The following is a 25,898-nucleotide window of genomic DNA, read 5'->3' as shown; positions in this document are numbered from 1 at the left end:
TACAGGAGACGTATAGACAGAATAGCTTTGGGCATACTTCACCTTTCAGGATCTTTTTCTCCCGGTCCTCCTGTATGTATGCTGCTGCCTTAACATTAAAGATTTTACATAGACCTGTAAAATGGGGGAGTCTCGTATCTTTTGCACACACTCTGAGTGACGTTATCTTAGATCTAGAGTTGAGCATTTCAGTTGAACTTGAGAATGGGATATTGTATCATATGCGGTGATTTGAACTCCATAGTCTGGTGTGAGATGTTTTTCATACAATTCACCAATCTTTATTATGAAAATGTATGTCTCACTGGCTTCCAGTCCTCTGAGCAAATCGTGCATAGTGATATATATAAGTGTGGAATATATCAACTAGAATATTAATACTGTCTTTTGTTACTGTTGTGTGCAATATTTACAAGCCTTTGTATGTGGTTAAAGGGAGAAGAAATGCTTGGTTACATTTAGTTTAGGGTTGATCTCAGCAAAAAAAAAAAAAAAAAATGTATGGTTACTATTGTGTCCACCAAAGGTTTTTGTAATTCTTCAGGCAGTCTAATCCGACCATCATTGCCAGACAGTATAGCCAATTCGGGGCCTCGAGTGCAGCAGTACTACAGTAAAACCTGGACACACCCTCCATTTGCTGATTGGTCAAAGAAGGTGAAGCAGCACACCGAAGAGGTCATACCTTTTCATTTCTCTCCCCCTGCTAGCTGCTAGAACATGTCTATTGCAGCGGAGTCTGGCTCTATATTCTGGCCATCTTCCTCCTAGAGTGTTGCTATACAGGTGGATGACCAGAATGTGACATTGAAACCGTTTTAGGTGCTTACGCTGGTCTCATTTAAAATGAAAAAGTAAACCTTAATTTAAACCATACATATATTGGTGTTGCAGCCAATCGACTGCAACTGCTGATCGACAAAATGTCCCCTACTTGTCCATTCTACAGAAGTTGATTTATTTATAGTTTGACTTCTTTCAAATAGAAACATCCATGCACGCATTGAAATTTGGCTGTTCCCTGCTGAACCAGCCAAACTTCGATCTATCTATGACCACCAATTAGATGTGTCCTTTTGTGATAACAGGATATCGTACTGAATAGATTTGGTGTTGGCTAGTGCTTGTAGAAAACGTGTATTCCTCTTCCCTTTTTATTTTTTTTTTATTTTTTTCTGTTGCAGACAGTATGTTAACATTGCATCAGCAGTGAACAAAATAGATACTTCATGAACCTTCATGTAGTAATTTGCCTTGTCCCTGAGGTGAATTACAAGTCGCTAATCCATAGAGATGGTGTTTGTATTTTTTTTTTTTTTAAAACCAAGGCTATGAAGAGTTTTCCTGTGGTTAGCCACATTAAAGTGGTTGTAAACCTCAGACGTGAAATATGAACAAAGCATATCCCTCTATACCGTGTACTTGTCTCAATCCAGACTAAGTATCACTTCTGTCTCCTACTTGTTCCTCCTTCTATCTGTGTGAGTCATTTATGACCAGTTTTCCTGACACCAAGAAATAAAAAGGTGACGGGAGGGAGCTGCAGCACACATAGCAGCTCTGTTCCTGTGTGCGCTGTGAAGGCAGGTGTGTTCCTTTCCTTCCAATCAGCTGTCGCTGAGATCTGCAAAGTGTAACTTCAGCACCCTGCTTTCTGAATGCTTAGACAAGCTATATAAATTATGCACTTTGCACGGCTGTAGAGAAGAAAGATGCAAATAAATGGGTACAACTTATTTAGGTGGATGTGTTTCAATTAGCTTGACTTCCCCCATCAACACTGTGTGTTTAATGTGGGATATCTCCTCCTGGGCCATTGTCTTCCGCCGGGAGAAGACAGCAATTATCACTTGCGGCTATAGCAGGCTGGTTGTACCCAAGTTAATCGATAGATCAACTTGGTACATTCAGCCTGCCCGTTAATGGTTTGAATCTCGGCTGGTTCCTGCTGAACCGGCCGAGATTCAAACCTGTATGGCCAGCCTAAGGAAAAGAGATTTTTAGTGACCAAATAATTTAGTAGTTGTAATGTTTACTTTTTTTTTTTTTTTTTTTTTTTTTTGTCGTTCTGTTAAGCTATAAGGGACAAACCTTTATTTTTATTTTTTTGCTTTTCATAGCGGAGGGATATTAGAAGACCTGTCAGGTCTTAACTGCTGTCTGTGCTTCCGCTGCATTCACACCATGGTGTTTTTAAATTGCGAGCAGATTTGCCAAGATCCTGCCTGCGATTTAAAAGCTCTGTGGTATGAATGACATTGCAGAACACACCTTTTGAAATGCCATTTATTTGAAGCACGTCGCCAAAGGTAGCTCCTGGACATTTTTTGGGTGACAAGGTTGTCACAATTGTAGCACAATTTATCTCGGCAGAACCGCACCGCGATTTTAGGTGCTATTCAAATGAATGGCATCTCAAATATGTGTTCTCTGATTTGTCATTCACACCTCGGAGCTTAGAAATTGCAGGCAGAATCGCGTCAAATCTGCCTTCGATTCAAAATGCCAAGGTGTGAATGCAGCCTTATCTATCCCCTGTTCACACCTCAGCACTTTTTTTAAAAATCTAAAATACTCAACAAGCCAATCCTATTCATTTTAATGGCCCCTGTACACATATGAGTGTTCTGTGGCCTGAAGCAAAATGCCTGTCACTCAGAAAAGTACATGGGCATCTTTTTGGCAGATTACAAGTGTTTTTGGTCCTATAGACTTCAATAGAAACACCTGACTTGTGCATTTTACGAGAATTTTGTTGCTCGTTTTCTGCTAACAGAAGCTCTCCACCCCTAATTTCCTCTCCCTCTACTCACTTTCTATTGGCTATTTTTGCCACGCTTTTCTTTTTTCTGTGGCCATGGTAAATGTAGGCTAGTGTACGTATGAAGCCTTAAGCCAAGTACACACAGGCCGAATGTGGGGAGACATCGACCGGTTAAATCAAAAATGGCAGACGTTCGGCCTGTGTGTACGCCGCCCTGTCCAACAGAAGCGTGCCGAGCATGCTGGAAAACCAGCAGCTGACCAACTCTGATCAGCGCTCTCAGCCAATGGCGAATGGTGTGGATCAGAGTGTTCTGGCTGCGGGACCATCCTGTCAGAACAAAATGGCTCAGTGGGGGAGATCACTATACTAACTTTGCATAGTTAGTACAGCAGCTCTGACTGGAGCTGAGAGCTTTTTTTGTTCAACCCGCTGGGCTGAATGGAAAAAAAAAACTGTGTACCAGGCTTTAGGGAGATTCACCTCCTCTACTAGTCCTTTTGTTGTTCTCATCAAAAGTGAAAGTAAAACAAAATAAATTGGTTAAAAAACACTTGCCCAAGCAATGTTCTAAACGGGTGAAAATGTTTGGTCTTTCTTCTCCTTCTCCTTCTCCCTTCTTCTTTCTTTCCTTCTCCCTTCTTCTTTCTTTCCTTCTCCCTTCTCCTTCTCCCCTTTGTGTGTGTTAGTGTTAGAAGGCTGTAGAGGAGAGGGCTGCAGATAATCAGGTAAAACTTATGTAGGGTTTATTTCATATCTGTGTATCACCTGAAGCTAGTCACTTCAGTGGGTGTATGTAAGTGTTTACAACCATTATCATCTTCAAGTAAGCGTGAAATGTTTACTTCTTATCTGATGGCAAATAAATGGCTATATTTGTATGTGCTATGAAAAAAAAAAATTCAAACAAAAAACAGAACCCCCTATGCAGGCAGTCACCTGAATCCAGGGGCGCACTGTGGAAATCTTAACTTTTAAGTCAACTTTCCTGTAAGTGTAGAGGTGCCAGTACATACCTTCACCAGTTTGGACATTCCTGCCTCTATGTCTAAATAGCAAATTAGTCTAATCTCCAAAGCATCAGTACTCCAAGTTGTGTCAAGCTTACTGCCTACTGAGTCAAGTTTTCTTCACATTCTTGTTGGCCTCCAGATTTTCTCATTTTTACGTGTTCATTTTTATTTTTATGTCTTTTTTTTTTTTTTTTTTTTTTTTTTTTCATTTTGTCAGTACTGCTAAATTGGTAACCCCGAGACTGCTTAGCCTCTTATTCTACCACACATTATAGAATACTGCACTTTTTGAAATGTGGCTGAGGCTTTTTATGATCAAGTATTGTTTTCCTTGTTTATAAATTTCATCAAAATACTGTTTGTTTAAATTTTATTTTATTTTTTTATTTGTTCAATCCTAAACTTGAATTGCTGTTTTTACACATCTTTATTTTCTGGCTCAACTATGAGTATAAAACAAAGTGTGGTATTGTGTGGGCTTATTAGCAGCTGGAGAATGAGACATAATCTCAGTGTGACTGTACAGTGTGTACATGCAGAGGAGATGTGAAAGCACCATACCGAGCCAACAAGTTAGTCTAGAAGACGCTAAGACCCCTTTAACACTGGGGCCACGTTCGCGGTAAAGCGCTGCTCGTTTTAGCAGTGCTTTACCGCTGTTTAAGCAGTGCTTTTGCCCGCTAGCAGGGCGCTTTTAACCCCCCGAAAAGGGTTAAAAACTCCAGTTTTGCAATGCTTTTCAGGTGATTTGAAAGTGATGCCCCTTCGTTCCAATGGGCAGGGCATTTTGGGAGCCCTAAATAGTGTTCCCAACTCACCCCAAAGATGCTGCTTGCAGGACTCTTTGGAATGTTCGGCAAGCGCGCCGCCCCAGTGTAAAAAGTCACGCTGGAATGAATGGGAGGCGGTTATCAAGCGCTTGCAGAGGCTATAGCGACTGAAAACCGCCAGTGTGAAAGGGGTCTAAAGTGTCTAGCCCTTCCCCCCCTCTCTGCAATAGCCATTTTTAAAATCTATCCTTGTATGTTCCAAAGCATTGGTTCTTTTATGATGGATAAATGACTATGAAGCAATGGATAATGACTCTGTTACAGAATGGTGTGTGTGTGTGTGTGTGTGTGTGTTGTGTTTTTTTTTTTTTTTTTTCCTGTATGCGATTCTTTTCTAATTTTAAAGTTTTTAACCAGTTCTTGGGACAAACAGTCATATACACGTCCTAGTAAAGTCAAAAGATTGGGAGGAAACACTCCCTCCCATACATTAGGTAGGATTTTTGAGGATATGGGGTTGTAAGCGAAACACAAAATATATTTAAAATTTTTTATTGTACAAACATCATGTTGATGTGGGAGTAACATATGGCACACGGCCAGTAGTACTTGTTCCTAATTTATGGAGAAATTCTTCAGCATAGAGTAGTCCAATGCGTTTCGTCAAGCTCGATCTCCGTTTGTTCAGGGAAACTCAATATGTATCTATACTTTAAATAAAAAGGATATAATTACAATCACAACAATCCACATGTAATATTTTTGTCATTTTACAATAGCAGAATTACAATTTGAGAAGAAACAATAATGTATGAAAAAAATGTTTGTCCCTGTTCGCACAGCATACCTAATACGTATTTTAAACAATATTGATCTGTTCTAGTTCTCTCCATGGAGTAGGCCTTTGGGGGACTGCAAGCTGCACTTAACAGTATAAAAAAGGAGTCACCTGGGGGGCTGCGTTTCCTTTCGTTAACATACATTGCAAAATCTTAGTCCTGAGCTCTTTAACCACTTGCCGACCGCCGCACGACGATATACGTCGGCAGAATGGCACGGGCAGGCATAAGGGCGTATATATAAGTCCCTGCCTTCCCGCGGGTGGGGGGCCCGATCGGGCCCCCCCCCCCCCCCCCCCGGTGCCTGCGGCGGTCGGCATTCGTTCGGGAGCGATCCGGGATGAGGGGGCAGCCATTCATTCATGGCCACCCCCTCGCGATCGCTCCCGACGAATAGAAATGCTCCACGACATCACTTCCTCTCCTCACAGGAGAGGAAGTGATGTAATCTCTCCTCCGTGTCGGTATTTTTCGTTTCGGCACCGAGGAGAGAGGATCGGTGAGTTGCACCAACACACCACACGTACAGTAGAACATGCCAGGCACACTCACGCCCCCCCCCCCCCCCCCCAGTCACAGTGACACCAATTGCATTTTTTTTTTTTGCATTGGTGTCATTTGTGACTGTAATAACTGTTAGGGCAGTTAGGGTTAGCCCCCTTTAGTTCTAATGTGCCCCCCCTAACCCCCCAATAAAGGTTTAACCCCGTGATCACCCCCCGTCGCCAGTGTCACTAAGGCTGGGTTCACATTGCAGCGGTTTATGAGAACGAATGTGATTCGCACCGCAGTGCAAATCACATCCGATCTCTGTGCGATTCGAGTTCAGCCATACAGATAGTATGGCTGAATTCGCGCCGCAAATTCGCACAGGACCCTTTTTTTGGTCCGCAGCAGAATCGGATCGCATGGGTGTTCACACCATGTGATCCGAGTTTGCAGATCGCACTGCGATATGCGAACTGATCTAGGGGTGTCATTAACATTTCACTGACACTCCCAGCAGTTCGCATAGGGCAGTGTGAACTGCCGCCGGGAGGCATGCGATGCGGGAACCCGCCGCGGATTCGTGGCGTTCCCGCATCGCTCCAGTGTGAACCCAGCCTAATAAGCGATCGTTTTTCTGATCGCTGTATTAGTGTCACAGGTGACGCTAGTTAGGCAGGTAGGTATTTAGGTTCGCCGCAGCTTTTTATAGCGCCAGGGACCCCCATATACTACCGCATAAAGCCCCCTGATTGCCCCCTAGTTAACCCTTTCACCAGTGATCACCATATAACTGTTACAGGTGACGCTGTTTGGTTAGTTATTTTTTTATAGTTTCAGGGCACCCGCCATTTATTACCTAGTCTCACTAGTGTACCCCTAAATTTAGGGGTGTCTACTTTCCAAAATGGGGTCATTTGGGGGGGGTTTGTGCCATCTTGGCATTTTATGGCCTTCAAAACTGTAACGCCCTTAGAAAGCCTGAAGGCGGTGCTTGGTTTTCGGGGCCCCGTACGCAGCTAGGCTCCCAAAAAGTCCCACATATATGGTATCCCCGTACTCAGGAGAAGCAGCAGAATTTATTTTGGGGTGTCATTTCACATATGCCCATAGCATGTGTGAGCAATATATCATTTAGTGACAACTTTGTGAAAAAAAATAAAAAAAAATAAAAGTTTGTAATTTTCCCGCAACTTGTGGCAAAATATAAAATATTCCATGGACTCAACATGCCTCTCAGCAAATAGCTTGGGGTGTCTACTTTCTAAAATGGGGTCATTTGTGGGGATTTTGTGCCATCTTGGCATTTTATGGCCTTCAAAACTGTAATAGGTAGTGAGAAGTGAAATCAAAAATGTACGCCCTTAGAAAGCCTGAAGGCGGTTCTTGGCTTTCGGGGCCCCGTACGCGGCTAGGCTCCCAAAAAGTCCCACATATGTGGTATCCCCGTACTCAGGAGAAGCAGCAGAATTTATTTTGGGGTGTCATTTCACATATGCCCATAGCATGTGTGAGCAATATATCATTTAGTGACAACTTTGTGTAAAAAAAAAATAAAAAAAAAAAAATTTTTTGTCATTATTCAATCGCTTGAGGCAAAAAAATAAAATATTCAATGGGCTCAACATGCCACTTATCAATTTCCTTAGGGGGTCTACTTTCCAAAATGGGGTCATTTGGGGGGGTTTTGTACTGCCCTGCCATTTTAGCACCTCAAGAAATGAGATAGGCAGTCGTAAACTAAAAGCTGCGTAAATTCCAGAAAACGTACCTTAGTTTGTAGATGTAACAAATTTTGCGCAAACCAATAAATATACAGTTATTGACTTTTTTTTTTTACCAAAGACATGTGGCTGAAAACATTTTGGCCTAAATGTATGACTAAAATTGAGTTTATTGGATTTTTCTAATAACAAAAAGTAGAAAATATCATTTTTTTTTCAAAATTTGCGGTCTTTTTACATTTATATCGCAAAAAATAAAAATCGCAGAGTCAGTCAAATACCTTTAAAAGAAAGCTCTATTTGTGGGAAGAAAAGGACGCAAATTTCGTTTGGGTACAACATTGCATGACCGCGCAATTACCAGTTAAAGCAGCGCAGTGCCAAAGTGTAAAAAGACCTCTGGTCATTTTACCAGCAAAATGGTCCGGTCTGAAAGTGGTTAACCTTTAGTAAGGATAGAGGGTTCATATCAGACATGGTTATTCATGGTAAACATTCAATTCCCAGACCCCTCCTTTAAAAGGTTGTAAATTTTCTGTAGCGCTAGAGCCCCCCTTTTTACTTACCTGAACCCGGTCTTAGATTAAAACCATTGGCTCCCGCTGTTGTCAATCAAATCCATGATGCTGGGGGTGGTGCTGAGCCCTGCTGTCAATGAACGCAGCAGCAGAACTTGGAAGCGCACCTGCACGATTGCCCCCATGGAAAGCGCTTCTCCGTGGGGGCTCTTGAGAAGAGGAGGAGGGACCCCAGAGGAGGAGGTTTGGGGCCACTCTGCAAACCCCTTGCACAGAGTAGATATGTAGGACATGTTTGTGTATTTTTTATTTTTTTTATGAACCTTTACAACTTTTAATTAAAAGTAATAATGTAAGCTGCAATTTTAAATATACTTGAAGTTGTGACATGTTAATGAGAACCTGTAAGGAATATAAAATAGGTGTTATCCCAATTTGGCTGAAAACATGGAAATACTTTTAAAGAGTTATTAAACCTTAAAATAACGTTTATTATATTGCAGCGTAGCAATCTTTAAATGATGTGCATGTGTTTGTTTTCTTTAAAGTGGGGTACCCCCTAAAAAAAAAAAATTAAAAGTCAGCAGCTACAAATACTGCAGCTGCTGGCTTTTAATAATCGGACACTTACCTGTCCCGGGTTCCAGCGATGCGGGGGAACAAAGCCCCCCCCTCGCTCCCCGCTCCGCTCGCGGCGCCGTCATGCATACTGTGGGCACCCAGCTGTGGCTTCACAGCCGGGCACCCACTGCGCATGCGCGAGCGGCGCAGGGCGCCGTGATACGCCGTACAGTCACCTGGGACACGTGACAGGTCCCAGGTGAATGTGCGGCGCGAGGGGAAGTGATGTCACCAGCCCGGGCAATGAAGAAGGCAGACTACGAGGGACCCCCTAGCAACCGGTATTTAGAGGTGAGTAAAAATTTTTTTTTTTGCCAATTATTTTTTTTTGATTTTTTTTAAGATTTTTAAGTAGTTTTATTTTTTGGGGGGCAACTCCACTTTAAGGCTTTTTCCTTTATTTTCTTCTGGTGATGCAGCCAATAATGCACTTCCTGTCTTAGGGTGTCCCCAGTCTGGACAGAGGCACAATGGAGATGCCTTTGGACAGCAGCATTGGTTGGGATAGGGTATTGTTGGATGCACTAGTGGTTTAGATGGAATGGACTAAAAAATTAAAACCGAACGTTTGTTTAAGCGATTGCATTTTTTTTCTTTGGGATAAAGACTGTACATTAATTTGTAGGATCAAACCAATGTAGGCTACCCTGTCAGTGTTAGATGGCTTGTATCAGACCACTTTTGTTGGCCAGCTTGGTCTGTTTAAGAAATTTAAAAAAAAAACTGATTTACTGGCCAGATCCACAGGTTAAGACCCTGTTCACACTGAATGCAGCTTTGAAATCGCTCTACTTCAACAGGATTTTAAAGCCGCCAGTCAGCGAGATTTTCATTTGTGGCTTGCTGACATCTGCGACTTCATGCACAGATGTCTAATTGTCTATGCAACTCGCACATGAAATTGCCAAAGAAAAGCGCAGGAACCTTTTTCAAATCGGTGTAAGTCTGAGTCGCACCGACAAAGTCGACCGAATCGACTTTGAGCGATTCCATAGGCACAAATAGAGTGTGACTTGTCATGGAATTTAAAAGTTTAAAATCGCATGACAAGAAGCACCGGTGTGAACGGGGGCTAAAATTAAAGTAAAAAAACGATTAAACAAATGCAACCCCCACCTCTAAGAATTGGTAAAAGTTGGTTCCTGGGCCAGCATCATTCCTGCTTCAGAGCTGTACAGACTGCTCAGTGTACAAGCTATGGGAAAATAAAGTTGTCTGCTGGGTTGGATTGAATAATTATTTCTTTTGGTTGTACACTAAAACATTAATTATTAAAACAGGAAGTGTGTGTGTAAATCCAGTCTTAGGTTTCAGACAACAATTCATTCTCTGTGTAATAGGCGTACTTGTGATCATGTTTTGATCTTGTGCAATTAATCTTATAAAGACTTCATTTTCCTCTTAACTGCTTGCTGCCGCTTTCCTTTCCCCTGCGTGTGACTTAACCCTGACCCTGCCAACCATCTTACTTTAACATTGTCTTTTCTTGTGCACGTATAGTTTCTAACATAATGCTACACAGTTTTTATTGATAGCCAACAATGTTACACGCTGGTCTGACAACTAAATTAAGGAGGTCAAAGCAACAAGCGGGCATTTTGTTGAGCTTGTACTGACCTGGTGAGCCTCTATTCTGGTTTTTGTAGAGAGGAGATTGCAAGAATGCGAGTGTCATAAGCATGGTTGCTGGAGAAATAATCTTGCCTTCAATCTTCTTCTATCGCTAGTAATTTTATGGGTTAAAGATATTAGTGTAACAAAACGAAATAAGGTCAAATGGACCCTTTTAAAGTAAGGTTGTGCTGTTCTTTTTGATTAAGATATTCAGATACAATAGTGACAAACCGGAACGGGCCTTTTCTAGTGCCAAGAATTCTGTATTTTATTTACATTTGTTTCAGTGCCAGCTTCCTAGTTGCTTGGTCTAAATCACAAGATTAACTTGACAAGGTACAAAAATCTTTTTTTCTTTTCAACTCCTTCCTACTTTATACTGACAAAAAGGTCTTTGCTCCCTTTTTTATAGATTTCAGGATTTGTTATGATGTTCAGTTGCGTGGCTAACTTTTAATGCCACCCACATGAGATTGGTAAGGGATTTTTAATTTTTATAAGCAATAAGGAAAAAAAATACCTCGCTAAAGTGCATAAATAAGTAAGCTGCTGCTGAAACTATGAAATACACATAGATCTAATACTATAAAACAGCAGTGCTACCAAAAAATTAAAAAATATGCAATTGAAAAGTCCATAAACAATCTAAATTGTTCAAGGAAAACAGTTGATTAAGGCTGTGATGATATTGAAGACACAATCCAAAACGACATGTATCAACAGTGCACCGCCACACACAATAAAAAAAATATATTATATATATAAATTTTTTTTTTTTTTTTTTTTTCTCCTCTGGTAAGAGAGATTATAAAGGAAGCCTGCAAAATTGCTGTAAAAACGCACAACTTTGAAACACTCAGGTGTGAATGCAGCCTTACACATGTAACTAAAATAAATAATTTTGATTTCCATTTTACAATGTAGATTTAAGTGAATGTTTAAACAATTTACGAATTTGCTGAGAATAAATTATAAAATGATTGAAACGGTGGTTCTCCCATATCACCATCTGTATCTTTGAAGCAGTGGATAAAGTATAGTTTTTAGTTACCTGAATTTGAGAGGGTCATTGTGAACCAAAACGTAGATGCTTTATATATACTGCTCTGGATGACATCACTCACTTGCAATTTTTACTTGACAAACCTCTGTTTATCTACAGCTTTACATGTAAATTATTTGGGTAGTAATGACAAAACTATTTGAACAGTTGACTGCCAGCTGTGCCAGTTGTGCATGGCCCACTCATGCTCAGGTAAAAATTTTGTATTGATGATGATTTCTCTTTCTGAGGGACACAGCACCATACAATATAGTGCATCTGGGGTATATTGTTGCTTACAGGGGGATTGGTCTTGTGAAAACGAATAAGGGACATATTCTTATAGTGCAGTGATGGCAAACCTTGGCACCCCAGATGTTTTGGAACTTCATTTCCCATGATGCTCAACTAGTGCATGAGCATCATGGGAAATGTTGTTCCAGAACATCTGGGGTGCCAAGGTTTGCCATCACTGCTATAGTGGCTTTACCCCTGTACCTGCTGTATAGCTGAGTTAAGCTTTGTGCTCTGATGGGAGGACACCTCTCCAACTCTGCTGGATTAAGATTTTGTGTGGATATCTGCAATCAGGCAGCGGTTGGTAGCGTCATTACAGATCTTGATATTTTGGAAGGTATGTCTCTTTCCAGTCAGTAAACGACTGAAGATCAGGCATTTCACTGTGATGGCCCGCTAAATTAGGCTGTTTTTCATGAGCTTAAATGGACAGTGTTTGCGCTGCTGACTGTTGTACCCTGTGTCATTTCCATGTTTTTGTGACTTTATTGCTAAAAAAAATCTCTTCAGATTCCAGAGCCAGCAGACCTGATTTCCAGGCTGGCGCTGAAGACTTGCCAGTGCGGTAGGTGACTGGCTTTTACTGTCTTCCAGTTTTCTTGCATATAAAGCCCTGTGCTTTACAGCCCACCTTTCACCACTATTTTGCTTGAGAACACTTTCAATTACTGCAAGATAATTTTTAATGGCACACTCCTGGATCCTTGGACTGCTTCAGAAATTAGTCAGGGCTTTACAGGTGCATGGGCCACCAATTTTAGACTTTCCTGTTGTCCCTTGCTTTATACATTCTGCTTTAATGAATTCAGACTGTATCCTGAACCCCTCATGCTGCCACATAACTCCTTAATTGCATGGCACACATGTACAGATTTTACTAATGCTAGCAATGTGTCTGACAAACAAATGTGTATCAGTCACTATGCTATTACCAGGAACTCCCTTCAGTAGACCATTGTTTCTGGTTGCGCAGTTTGTGGGTATTGTATGCAGCGTGACAACTGCAGGGCCCCTTCCAAGCTACCCTCTTCTGTAACAACATATTAACCTTTCTTGAAACTGTTAATTGCATTCACAGCTAGCTACCCTACTGAGAGGCTGAGATCTTCTCTTCTAATGGAGGGCTTGTTGTTTCAACTTAGACTTTACTCCAGTCTGAACAGCAGAGTCACAGAAAGTGCCTGTTTCCATCTTCTGATTCCCTATCTGACTTGGATCGCCTGGTCTTCTCTCGCTCTCTCTCTCTTTTTTTTTTTTTTTTTTTTTTCCTTTTTTTCCCTGCCCCTTTATCGCTTCCTGAACAAAAGATTCTCCATTCCTGTCAAGAATGCTCCCTCTTTCTAAATGGACAAGAATTTGGAGTCACTTTCCAGATCCATGTATTCGGTTGTTGATTCCTTCACGCATCCTGCTTTGGCTTGGACCCTGGTGTGGCAAACAGTGTTTGACTGGTCCAGGCTTTGGAGTCCAGATCTGATTTAAAGCATATTTCCACTTTTGCAGTCAAATTTTAGGAAACCCTACTATGTTTGTGTGTGGCTCCCACTTACACATCATGCCTAGCATTTTTTTTTTTTTGTATGTTCTTACCTTTCACGTTTCTTAGGAGGTGTCACAGCTTACTGCAAGATTATTTGCAACATGGTTGGAGTGAGTCTGTCCTCATTAAAATACAATACAAGCAGCCCAGCCTGTACACCTTTTAACCTTTTGCTAGGACAGATAGTGTTCAAATCTTGTTAAAATTGCTAATGAAGATCTATCTGCAAAGTATAGACAGGGTTGATTATGGCACACAGCATGCCATCCTCTACATAAACAAAGAGAACTACGTAGGTTTTTTTTTTCCTTGCTGGAGGGCCCAAGAATAGAGCACCTACAAAGGTAAGCTGCAATTTTTACATTTTTTAGCTATACTATATGAATGGGTGGGAAACTCCAGAAGAGGTTTGTGGCTGCCCAGTGCTAAACAAATGCCTAGAGCAGATAAGTATAACATGTTTATGTAAAAAAATAAACTTTATAACCTCTTCAAAGCTGGCAGGCAAGTCTCCCTTGGCATGAAGGTCTATTCCCATCTACAGATCTCCAGTTCACACCTTACAAAAGATTCCTAGCTTGGGTCATAGAAGTCTTGGTATTACAGGAGGTAATTGTTCCAGTTTCTGCTGAGGAACATTTCAAGGGCTTCTACTTAAATCTGTCCCTTAAAGGGCAGAAATTGTCCAGTCATGGACCAGAAAAACTGTCAATGCTTTTGTCTGGCTTCTGTCGAAGGGGCATGACCGAAAAAGATCTTCCGATTGGCATCCGAACAGCGCCCTCAGCCATTGGCCTTCACCAGGCTTTGGCTTCCAGGTTTGTAAGGATGTGAACTGGACTTCCCTTCTCATAGTGCTTTTATGGTGGATATGGCTTCATTAGCGAATGCTAGCTTTGGCCATAAGGTTCCGCTGAGGTGGCTGTGTGATTGCTTGAAAAAAAAGTGTGTGTGTGTGTGTGTGTGTACACACCAATAGTGCTGTGCCTCTCCATGAATGATGGGAAAAAAAAATATTTTTTTTTATAAAAAATCCTTTAAAATCCTTTTCTCCAGTGTTCATTGAGGGACACAGCTTCCCATGTATTTGGTAATTTCTTTGGATGACTTGTTACCAGTCTCATCCTTCACTACTTTTCCAGTTTTATTACTGCTAGCTACAACTGAACTGTACTGCTGGTACAGGTATATAATCATTAGAGCTAGTTGGCCCATTTTTTTTTCACTTGGTGTTTAATTCTTTAGGTGGCAATATATTGTGCATGTATTTGAATTTTGTGGTGCTGTGTCCCTCGAACATTGAATAAAAAATATTTACAGGTACAAAAATTTGTATTTTTATGGTAGGCCATTGTCTTACATGAGCTACTCAAATTAATAAGTCAGCTGTATTACATTGCCCTGTTATAGAAGGTCATTTGTTAGTGGGACAGGCTTTACAGACTTTTCTTTGACGCCTTCTCTCCAGAATCCCATCCCAAACATCCCAGTCCAGAATCACCTGGGTCTCCTTTTGAAATGATTGCAAACAGCACAGGCTTTGATTTCAAGGAAAGTGAAGACAAAGCAATTCATTATGGACTTTCACAGATGTCTACCGAAAGACCTTCTAACCAAATGGAGAAAGCAAATGAACCGCTAATCAGATATACACACCCAGATTGGGGTTTCAACGAGGAAGAATCATATGGATTTATGCCACACTTTAGAGCAGGTATAAGACCTGATGATTTTGAACCAAATGAAAATCCAAAAGAAGCTGGTCCTGAAATCATGTATGAAAACTTGCTTTCTAAATCCACAGTAGATGAAAGGTACTTAGGGCAAAGTCTAGAAACCCCAGATGTCTGTGGCGAGGCAAAAGAACACAGCTCTGCAAAAAGGGAGGAACATTCATATGATTTAAAGGCAGAGCTTCGTTGGCCAGATGCAGACGATGACATGGACAGCTCAGGGGAGTCAGATGACACAGTAATAGATGCTGGTTGGAGAGTCAAAAGTTCAGAACTGGAGCAGAGGGAACACGGTGAGGATGGTTGGGTTGAGCTTCATAATGCACAGCAGACAAATGAAACCAAGAAGGAAAATACGGTACCGGTACATGAGGCACTTGCCAATAACTCAGAACGTCTGTGGTCATCACAATACAGTGAAACCCAAACTACACTTTTAGTAGATGCTACAGATAATTTGAACAAACCTGCATTAAAGACCCCAGAATCTCCTCATAGTGAAGGCTTTGTGGATCTAGCAGAAACTTATGGTACAGACCATAAGACTGGGGTGATTTGCTATTCAGAGTCTGAATCCTTGGAAGACCAAGTAGAGGAACATTTAACCATTGAAGCTCTAAGAGCTTTGGCAGATGGGACACAAGACTGGAATTCAGAAAGCCAGGAATCCTCTCCAGAGCTTTTGTGTCCTCAGTTTGGCAGCTTTGAAGGGTTAAAGACAACTGAGTTTCACGTTTCCACAGATTCGTTCCAGGATTCCTCAGTTGATATTCTGACCTGCAAAGGTAAAGAAGACCTCTTATCCAGTGCACCGTTGGCATGACCCTCACATTGTTGACTTACACCGCTCGTGCCTATTCATCTGTTGGCATGCACTGTTGGCATGGGCAAAGAACCAGTAGCATGCACTGTAGATGCCCATTGCAGGCATGCATCATACATGCCCAGTTGCACATCTTTGATGCCTATCCAGCATGCTCAACTTGCTCTTGGCACAGCAACCTGCCCTGTCTTTACACATTGCTGCCATGCACGGCTATCAAGTATTACCTTTACCTGCTTTCCTGCCTATATGTACTCTTTATATAAATTCAAATTAGCATGCGTGCATCCTCCCTTCATGCACCTTCCCTTCTGACCTTCTGTACGTGTTTATGTATTTACATATGAATATTATGTAACTGCATTTTCATTTCTACCTGCAAAGTTTGATTGAAATCATGACTTTTATTTTTTTTTTTTTTTAATTGTAGTCAGCTTTCTTAAAGTCGTTTTTACACTAATGTGTATTGGGTTGTTGGAACGCATCTGGTAGAAAATGTTTATAAGGCAAATATGCGTGTAAATATTCTTGAATGTCTTGTCCATATCAGAGTTATCGACACCCTACTCCCCAACACATGTTCTTGTAGAAATGGCTGAATATATGTGGGTGCTGCAGCGACCACGGGCTTGAGCCGTATATAGTCAGGGCAAGAAAATGTCACCAGGACACTGGATCTCCAGAGTAGGTCCAAAGTAATGGTCCAGAGCCTTGCAGAACCCCTTCATCAGACACGTGGCTGTCAGATTCCTGATGAAGGGGTACTGCGAGGATCCAAAACATTGTTGTAACAATGTCGATCTCTTAATAAAGCCTTGGACCCACTCTGGAGATCCATGCTGTGCTGGTAACATTGGCTTTGACTAGATTGGAGTTATGACCTCATTATAGAACTCACTAGGTCACCTAAACAAAACCTGACTTGTTTTAAGAGAAATATACCTGAAACTTTTGCATACACATTTCATTTGTAGGGTGTGTCTGTTTCCTTTTGTTGGGGTTTTTTTTTTTTATTTGTTTTTTGTTTAGTGTGTTCTATCGGGGAGATTTGCCTTTTTACGTCCTGTCCCAGAGGCACAACAGGAAGTAACCGTAGATGTCTCCAAGGCAATTGTATATCCACTCCTAGACAGTTGTCACCAGAGCAGATTTTGAAGAGTCCCCTCCAATTCTGTTCTCCAACAACTCAAACATTTTGGTTTTCCAATTCCTTTCTGTACCAGGGACAGTTGTCACCAGGACCAGTGGAGAGGGCGAACCATCCCAGATGGGCCACAGTTAACAGCTTCAAGCCCTACACAAAATGAAAAATTAGGTCTTTTACATACTTTTTAAAAATGCATTTCATCTGTCCCACAAGACTGTACCATTGTTTATACAGTGATCCATCGCTCATACATAAATCTTTTTCCCTTTGTCAGCTTATAGGCAGTTCTTGCCACTCTAGATTTATGGATATCTGCTTAGGTATCAGATGGTTGGTGTGGTTATATTAGTCATCGCTGCACTATTATTATATTCCCACACAGCTGATGTTATTGTCTCTTCTTTATCTTTTACATAATCGTGGCATGGAACTCCTGTCAGATTTAATTATACATTTTGTTTGGCTGCCTGAGTTGTTTCATTTTTTATACTATAATTGCATAATTGGATTTGCTAGATCTAAAAGTGGAAATATACAGTCGTCATTTAGATCAGGCACCAGTAGAGTGTATTTGGGTTGGTACAGTACAATGTTGAAAATGGATGAACGTATTACATGAAAGTAATGCAGGTTGATAATTTGGTTGTGTTTATTTTTATTTTATTTTATTCCCATGTGTTTGTTTATTTTTTAAGTTAATATTAAATAAGAGTACAGACTAATTGACACAGCAGCTAAGTTGACTTATACATTTCATAGTCCTAAAAAAACTGTGTAGCATTATATGTTCCTCCATGTGTGACACGTATGTACGTATTGTGCACAATGGTTTTTGGACGCGTAGCTATAAATCTGACATGAAATATGAACAAAGCATATCCCTCCTAAAGCGTGTGCTTGTCTCAATCCAGAGGACTAAGCATCATTTCTGTCTGCTGCCTCCTTCCTCTGATATTTTGACAAATTTTCCTGACACCAAGAGCAAAAGGTGACCCGGGAGGGAGCTCCAGCACACGGCCTGTGATTGATAACCTCAGCTCTGTTCCTGTGTGAAGAGCGGGTGTGTCCCTTCCCTTCACTCCCTTCCACTCAGCTGTCAGACCTCCCTTCACTGAGCTCTGCAGAGTGTAACTTCAACTCCCCAACTCTTTTCTGAAAGCTCAGCGGAGCTGTATGTTTCTGGACTTTTGTTGCAGATTAAAGCAGGACTTCAGTCATTTTTTTGCCATCTATTCAATCTTCCGCCTTTTTTGTTTTTAACTTTGGATAGTAAGTTTTTTTTTTTTTTTTGTGCCATTAAATACCTTTTACAGCCCACTTCCTGTTTCTTGTCTGGTAAAAGCGTAGGCGTATGGCATCATGCACATCTCTTTCTTGTGAGAGTTCCCCAGGAAGGGAGGGGGGATGAGTCGTAAGTCAAAATGAGAGCTGCAGAGCTGGAGGTGTGCCTCTGAGTAAATCCAGGAAGTGAACAGGCAGCAGCTTCAGCTGCCCACAGTTAAAATGATTGCAGCCAGACTCAGGGGAGGGAGATTTCTGCAGCATATTTGGCAAATACAGAATCGCAGTATATATAAAATAATGTGCAAAGTGGTTGGAGGGAAGCTTCAGAATGGCAAAGATGTTTTTATTACAAACTATTTGAGCAGACTGCAGTTCCTCCTTATTATGTACAATTTATATCGGGGGATTTGTTTCATCTCTGTATCACTTGAGGCCAGTCACTTCACTGGGTAGATGCTAGAAAATAAGTATCAGAGCCACTGGCTATGAGCGCTGATCATTGTGTTCTGACAGGGGGGCAGTCCCCCTGTCAGAACACAAAGGCACATTAGGGAGATCGCCGCACTAACATTGTGTGCGTTGGTAGGACAATCTTCATTATTTTATTTTTCCGTTCAGCCCGCTGGGTTAACCGTTGCATGACGATATAAGTCGGTAGAATGGCATGGGTGGGCAAAAGGGCATACAGGTAAGGTCCCTTTAAGAAGTGGCACTGCGGATGTGCGCCCGCTGTGCTCTTCGTGACTGCGGGTCCCGCATACTCTGTCCGCCGGGTGCCCACGGTCGTGTTACGGAGAGGTAGAACGGGAAGATGCCTTTGTAAACCATTTCCCTGTTCTGCCTAGTGTCATGAAAGAGCACTGCTCCCTGTTATCAGGAGCAGTGATCGCTGTCGTGTGTTCAAGCCGCCCCCCCCCCCCCCCCACACAGTTAGAATCACTCCCTAGGACACACTTAACCACTTCATTGCCCCCTAGTGGTTAACCCCTTCACTGCCAGTGTAATTTACAAAGTGATCAGTGCATTTTTATAGCCACTGATCGCTGTATAAATGACTGGTCCCAAAATAGTGTCTGATGTGTCCGCCATAATGACACAGTCACAATAAAAATCGCAAATCGCTGCCATTACTAATAAAAAAATAAAATGATAAAAAATGCCATAAAATTATCCCTATTTTGTAGACGCTATAAATTTTGCGCAAACCAATCAATATACTTTTTTTTTTTTTTTTACCAAAAATATGTAGAAGAATACATATCGGCCTAAACTGAGGAAAAATGTTATAGCAAAAACTAAAAACTATTGTGCTTTTTTCAAAATTGTTGCTCCTTATTTTTGTTTATAGAGCAAAAAATAAAAACCGCAGAGGCGATCAAATACCCCAAAAGAAAGCTCTGTTTGTGTACAACATCGCACGACTGCACAATTGTCAGTTAATTGACGCAGTGCCAAATTGCAAAAAGTGGTGGTCAGAAAGGGGGCAAATCCTTCTGGGGCTCAGGTGGTTAACCACTTCAGATCCGCGCTATTGCCAAATGACGGCATTAGCGCGGACCTACATTTCCGGGACTACGTCTATTGACGTCGTCCCGGTTACGAGCGGCCTGCGCGCCCCCTGAGGGGCGCGCGCGGCGCGCTCTGTGATCGGCGAGTCCGTGAGACTCGCCTGATCACCGATCCGTGTAAGGGGTCGATCCCGACCCCTTATCACGTGATCAGCTGTCAGCCAATGACAGCTGATCATGTGATAGAACGGACCCAGGTAATCGGCTATTATTCCTCCTCGCGCTGACAGCGCGAGGAGAGAAAAAAAAGCCGATCACCGCGGCCGTGATCGGGACATCAGTCCCGATCACGGCCATCAATACAAGGGACCACCTGCCTGTGCCCACCTGCCTCCCGCAGTGCCATCCTGAAGTAAAATAAAAGCAAAAGTAAGTGCCCCCGTCAGTGCCCACAGTGCCACCCACAGTGCCACCCAATCTGCCTCAAAGGTGCTGCACTCCAGTGCCGCCCATCAGTGCCCAGCAGTGCCGCCCATCAGTGCCCAGCAGTGCCACCTATCAGTGCCACCTATCAGTGCCCATCAGTCCCATCTATCTGTGGTACCTATCAGTGCCCATCCGTGCCACCCATCCGTGCCACTTATCCGTGCCACCCATCCGTGCCATCTTGTCTGTGCCCATCTTTGCCCATCAGTGCCGCCTTATCTGTGCCCATCGGTGCCGCCTTATCTGTGCCTATTAGTGCCGCCTTAACTATGCCCATCAGTGCCCACCGGTGCAGCCCATCAGTGCCCACCGGTGCAGCCCATCAGTGCCCACCAATGCAGCCCATCAGTGCCCACGAATGCAGCCTATCAGTGCCGCCTAATCAGCGCACTTCAATGAAGGAGAAAAATGACCCGTTTGCAAAATTTTATAACAAACTATTAAAACATGATTTTTTTTTTTTTTTTGCATCTTTTTTTGTTTGTTTAGCAAAAAATAAAACTCCGAGCTGTAATTAAATACCACCAAAAGAAAGCTCTATTTGTGGGAAAAAAATGATAAAAATTTCATTTGGGTACAGTGTTGTATGACCGCGTAATTGTCACTCAAAGTGCATCAGCGCTGAAAGCTGAAAATTGGTCTGGGACTGAGGGGGGTTTAAGTGCCCAGTAAGCAAGTGGTTAAGGAAAAAAAAATCTTTTGTGTGTACCTAGCATTAGCTAGGATATGGGGCATTGCTGATGAGGATGGTGGATCTCCGTGTTGGTGAACTCATATGTTAAGTGGCAGTTTTTTAAATATCTGGTTGTCGGTACGCCCAGAAAATGATGTGTAACTTGTTTTACCAACCTTTTCTATTTTTGTCATTGCATTAGTAATAATCAGTCACTGCTGAGTACTGGATTCGAATTGCTGCCTCAATAATTCTGTCCTTTATCTAGCTCCTTCTTCTTTTTTTTTTTTTTTTTTTTTTTTTTTTTTTAGGTTTCACTTGTGAAGCTAAGTATATTGTTCTTGCTGGCTTTGTCTGGCCACCAAGATCAAGATAAAGATGAAAAGTCTGAAGCCTCTACTGCATTGAAATACTAAGCAATGTTATTAGCGCTGCCTGAATTCTCCCCTTCTGGACTACAGAACTGCTCTCTTTTAAGTGAGGCCTCGCACACACTGGACGTTTTTGGATGTTTTTACAGCAGCTGTATTTGGCTTCAGATAAATTAACCCATCAATAAACTCCCCATCATGTTATCCTATGTGTCCATGCACACATAGGCTGCTATCTATCAGTAGCTTTTGGCTCGGGCGTTTTTTGGCTTTAAAAAAAAAAAAAAAAACTAGTGGGTTATTTATTTTATTTATTTTTAAGCTGTTTCAGCTGTAAAAACTTTCTAACGTCGATAAGCACTCAAAAACGTGGCTCACCAGCGTTTTTGGATGTTTTTGATCCATTGAAAAGGAAAAACGCTATTGAAAAAAACATAGAAAAACCCACTGCTAAGATACTGGCATTTTTCTAACGTTATTTTAACGTCCAGTGTGCATGAGGCCTTACAGAGATGAAGACAGGAGGATGTGTTCTGTAGGGCAGCATGAGAGAAGGCAGGGCAGACACTGCTTGAAATTTTTACTTTAGCAGAGGCACTGGGGTTGATTTACTAAAACTGGAGAGTGCAAAATCTGGTGCAGATGTGCATAGTAACCAACCAGCTTAACTGAACAAGCTAAAGTCGGAAGCTGATTGGCTACCATGCACAGCTGCACCAGATTTTGCACTCTTCAGTTTTAGTTGATCAAACCCCACTGTGTGGTCAGCTCAGACTGGAGGTTGGGAGCACACTGCATTTCTGCTAGATGAATATTTTTCTGTACTGCAGTGTTAGTTTAGTGGCAAATGTGCATATATTACTTATTTTTGTTTTTAATTTTTTTTTGGTCAGACACATTTTAAGGCATTTTACGTTACTGTACGCAGAAAGCAAAAATCACAATTGAAATACATGCACGTGAAGTGTAATGCCACGTACACACAAGCAGATTTTATGTCGGAAAAATCTTGGATGGGTTTTCCAATGGAATTCCGCTCAATCTTGGCTTGCATACACACGGTCACACAAAAGTTTGCTGAACTTTTGACCGTCAAGAACGTGGTGACATGCAACGAGCCGAGAAAATTAAGTTCAATACTTCCGAGCATGCGTAGGATATTTTGCGCGTCAAAATTTTACAATCAAATCTTTTTCCGACTGAAAAATTGAGAACCTGCTCTCAATCTTTTGCTGTCAGGAATTTGGCCAGCAAAAGTCCGATGGAGCATACACACAGTCGCACAAGCTCTCCTCTGGCTTATGCAGGCCGAATTTCCGATCGTGTGTATGCGGCATTATGGTTGCCAAAAGTGTCTGGATAACAAAACTAGCTGAACATATTTAAACATCACATGTTCTGACCTCTGTGCTCTCCTGCAGTTAGAACAATAGTTTTGTCAAGGAATGGGTCAGCCTTAGAATTGGTTGATAAAGGAGCAGCAATGCAGAAGATCAACCCTGTGCTCTACTTTCCTGTCAGCCAACTCGCTATGCAATGCAGTAAAGTCTGAATGACAGTGCTGCGAAGAAACAAGAGGCTATTATAGTCTAAAGTACTATTTAAAATTACACTTGGCATTCCATTTATTAATAATTCAGTGGTTGTGACCAGCATTTTCCCTGCCATAACAGATACTGATCATATTTAGCTAAATACTGTGATTTCTGAAGATCATCGGCACAAATCAGCCCCCTCCTGCACCATCTCTCATTGTGTCTTGTAACAAAGATATAATTATGCAGTTTGATAATTGCAAAGTGCAGGCTGAGAAAACGCTTCTTCCTGCCAGTAGAAGACTGATGACCGGATGCTTAAACTAGATTTTAGAAAACACAGGCAAATACATAAAATTTACAGTATACCCTTTAAAGGAAAGCCCCTTTCTTTAAAAGCCATGGTATTTTCAGCTTCGGTAGTACATTGAGGGGGAAAAAGGTATTTTGATCTCCTGTTTATTTTTGTATGTTTGCCCACTGACCAAGAAATGATCAGTAATTTTAATGGTAGGTTTAATTTGAAGCTGCATTCACACCTGAGTGTTTTCAGCTCCTAAAACGTCCAACATGCAAAATACCATTAATTTCAATGACACCTGTTCACATCTGTGCGTTTTGTAACCTGAAGCAAAATGCCTGAAAAACGCTTTAAGCTCAAAAAAAGAACATGAGCTTATTTGGGGCAGATTACAGGCATCTTTCATCTTTTTATATTGGTGACCAGGGAGAAAAAAATTTTGTAAAAATGCGTGACTTTGAAACGCTCAGGTGTGAATGTAGCCTGACAGTGAGAGACAGACTAACAAAAAATGTCCAAAACAAAAGATATCCAGAAAACCGCCTTTCAAAAAAGTTAAAAATTGATTTTGAATTTTAATAAGCGAAATAAGTATTGGACCCCCTTATCAAGCCGGGTTCACACTTGTACGACAAACGATCCAACATTGGGGGCTCATATCGTATGATGTGTGAAAATCAATGTTTTCCTATGAGAGCCGTCTTAACTGGTCCCGACACAAGTCGATACGATTTTGAAAATGCTCCCTGCACTACTTTGGTTGGACTTTGATCCTACTTCAGCCCTTTGAATATCACTGAAGTCGGATCGCCATCTTAACTGATTCAACTTTCTTTGGCATGCAACTTGTGCTCTGATGATCTTGAAGGGGAACTCCAAATTTAAAAAACAAAACAAACGCATGGGTTCTCCCTCCAAGATTATACCAGGCCCTTTGGTTTGGTATGGAAGTTAAGGGGAACCCCCATACCTAGACCCTTATCCGAGCACACAGCCCGGCAGGTCAAGAAAGGGGGTGGGGATGAGCGAGTATCTGCGCCCCCCCCCCCCCTCCTGAACCGGGGGCCCTGTACCCATGTTGATGAGGACAAGGGTCTCTTCCTGACAACCCTGGCCATTGATTGTCGGGGTCTGCGGGGGGTGCTTATCAGAATATGGAAGCCCCCTTTAACAAGGGGGGGGCCCCATCCTATGAGTATGGGGTACATTGTACTCCTACCCATTCACCTAGGAAAAAAAACTGTCAAAAATAAAACGCAATACTAATAAAGGTAACTTATTAAGACAGCTCCGGTGTGATGTATTCTGCCTCTGCTGGGTCTTGTCCACTGTCTTGTTGCTCTTTTACCAGGTCTCGTCCGCTGTCTTCTTCCTCTGTTGTTCTTATGTTGGCTCAATGCTCTCTCCCGCTCTAATGCTGAGTGCACGGTGTGCCACTAATTATATTAACATGAGGCAAGGTCATCTGGTGACATTACCCAGAGGCCCCGCCACTTATGATGTCGCTGCCCCATCATGCCCTGAGCAGGAGAGTCCACGTCGGAAGAAAAATAGAGGGAGATGACAGCGGACAGAGGGAGAAGAACCAGAGAAGGGCTAGAAGACCTTTTTAGGAGAGCGGAGAAGAAATCGGAAGTGACGCCGTAGCTGCCTTAATAAAAAATACTTTAAAAACCTGTGTACTGTGTCCTCTTTTTTTTTTTTTTTTTTTTTTTTTTTTAAGTGAATGGGTAGGGGGGCGCGGTACTTTGAGGTGGGGGGGGGGGGGGTGGCGCAGGCCCATCCAAAGTTTGCTAATGAACATCTGAATGATTCCGAAGAGAACTGGGTGAAAGTGTTGTAGTCAGATGAAACCAAAATCAAGTTCTTTGACATCAACACAACTCGCCATATTTGGAAGAGGCCGAATGCTGCCTATGACCCCCAAGAACACCATCCCCACAGTCAAACATGGAGGATTAGGCTTTGGGGGGGTTTTCTGCTAAGGGGACGGGACAACGTCACCCCATTAAAGTGATGATGGCTGGGGCAATGTACCATCAAATCTTGGGTGAGAATCTCCTTCCCTCTGCCAGAGCATTGAAAATGGGTCGTGGATGGGTATTCCAGGATGATAATGACACATGGCCAAGGCAACAAAGGAGTGGCTCAAAAAGCACATTATAAGGTCCTGGCATTGCCTAGCTATTCTTCAGACCTTAAATCCCATAGAAAGTATGTGGAGGGAGCTATAGGTTCACGTTGCCGCACGTCGGCCTCAAACCCTTATTGACCTGGAGAGGATCTGCCAAGAGGAGTCAGACAAAATCCCTCCTGAGATGTGTGCAAACCTGTTTGGCCAACTACAAGAAATGTCAGACTTCTGTTATTGCCAACAAGGGTTTTGCCACCAAGTACTAAGTCGTGTGTGTGTGTTTGTTTTTTTTTTTTTTTTTTTAAGGGGTCAAATATTTATTTCACTGATTTTAAATGCAAATCAGTTTATAACTTTTTTGAAATGCATTTTTCTGGATTTTTTTGTTCTGTATCTCACTGTGAAAAAATAAACCTACTGTTTAAAATTCTAGACTGATCCTTTGTCAGTGGGCAAACGTACAAAATCAGCAGGGGATCAAATATTCACTTCCTTCACTGTATAACTTCATGGCACCAATTTTTATATTGCATGTCATGTTAAAGTTGTTATTGGAATTACAGTTAATGTGCCAGCTGTGTAGAGAGAGGGTGGGCTTGGGTGGACTTTCAAGAATGAAAGTGCCTCCTATATGAAGTACCAGTAATGGGACGTGGGATATCTGGACAGTTTTTA

The 25,898-nt window shown here is 41.9% G+C and overlaps 1 protein-coding gene across 3 annotated transcripts in view; it reads left to right on the top strand.

The window, feature by feature from the left end:
* LOC143959420 (uncharacterized) overlaps positions 1–25,898 on the top strand; it is a 56,778-nt gene that overhangs the window by 13,758 nt on the left and 17,122 nt on the right. For all 3 annotated transcript variants that reach the window (XR_013270222.1, XM_077468069.1, XM_077468070.1), the window contains exon 3: positions 14,697–15,746. Coding sequence is in view for 2 of the 3 variants with exons in the window: in XM_077468069.1 (XP_077324195.1) it covers positions 14,697–15,746 (1,050 nt within the window). In the remaining variant the exon portion in view is untranslated. The remainder of the gene's footprint in view (positions 1–14,696; positions 15,747–25,898) is intronic.

This window comes from Lithobates pipiens, unplaced genomic scaffold (genome assembly GCF_037356315.1).
Source record: "Lithobates pipiens isolate NorthernLeopardFrog02 unplaced genomic scaffold, aLitPip1_a1.2 Scaffold_74, whole genome shotgun sequence".
NCBI classification, from domain to species: domain Eukaryota; kingdom Metazoa; phylum Chordata; class Amphibia; order Anura; family Ranidae; genus Lithobates; species Lithobates pipiens.
Note: the sequence above shows the minus strand (reverse complement) of the source record. Positions and strands in the feature narration are given on the sequence as shown.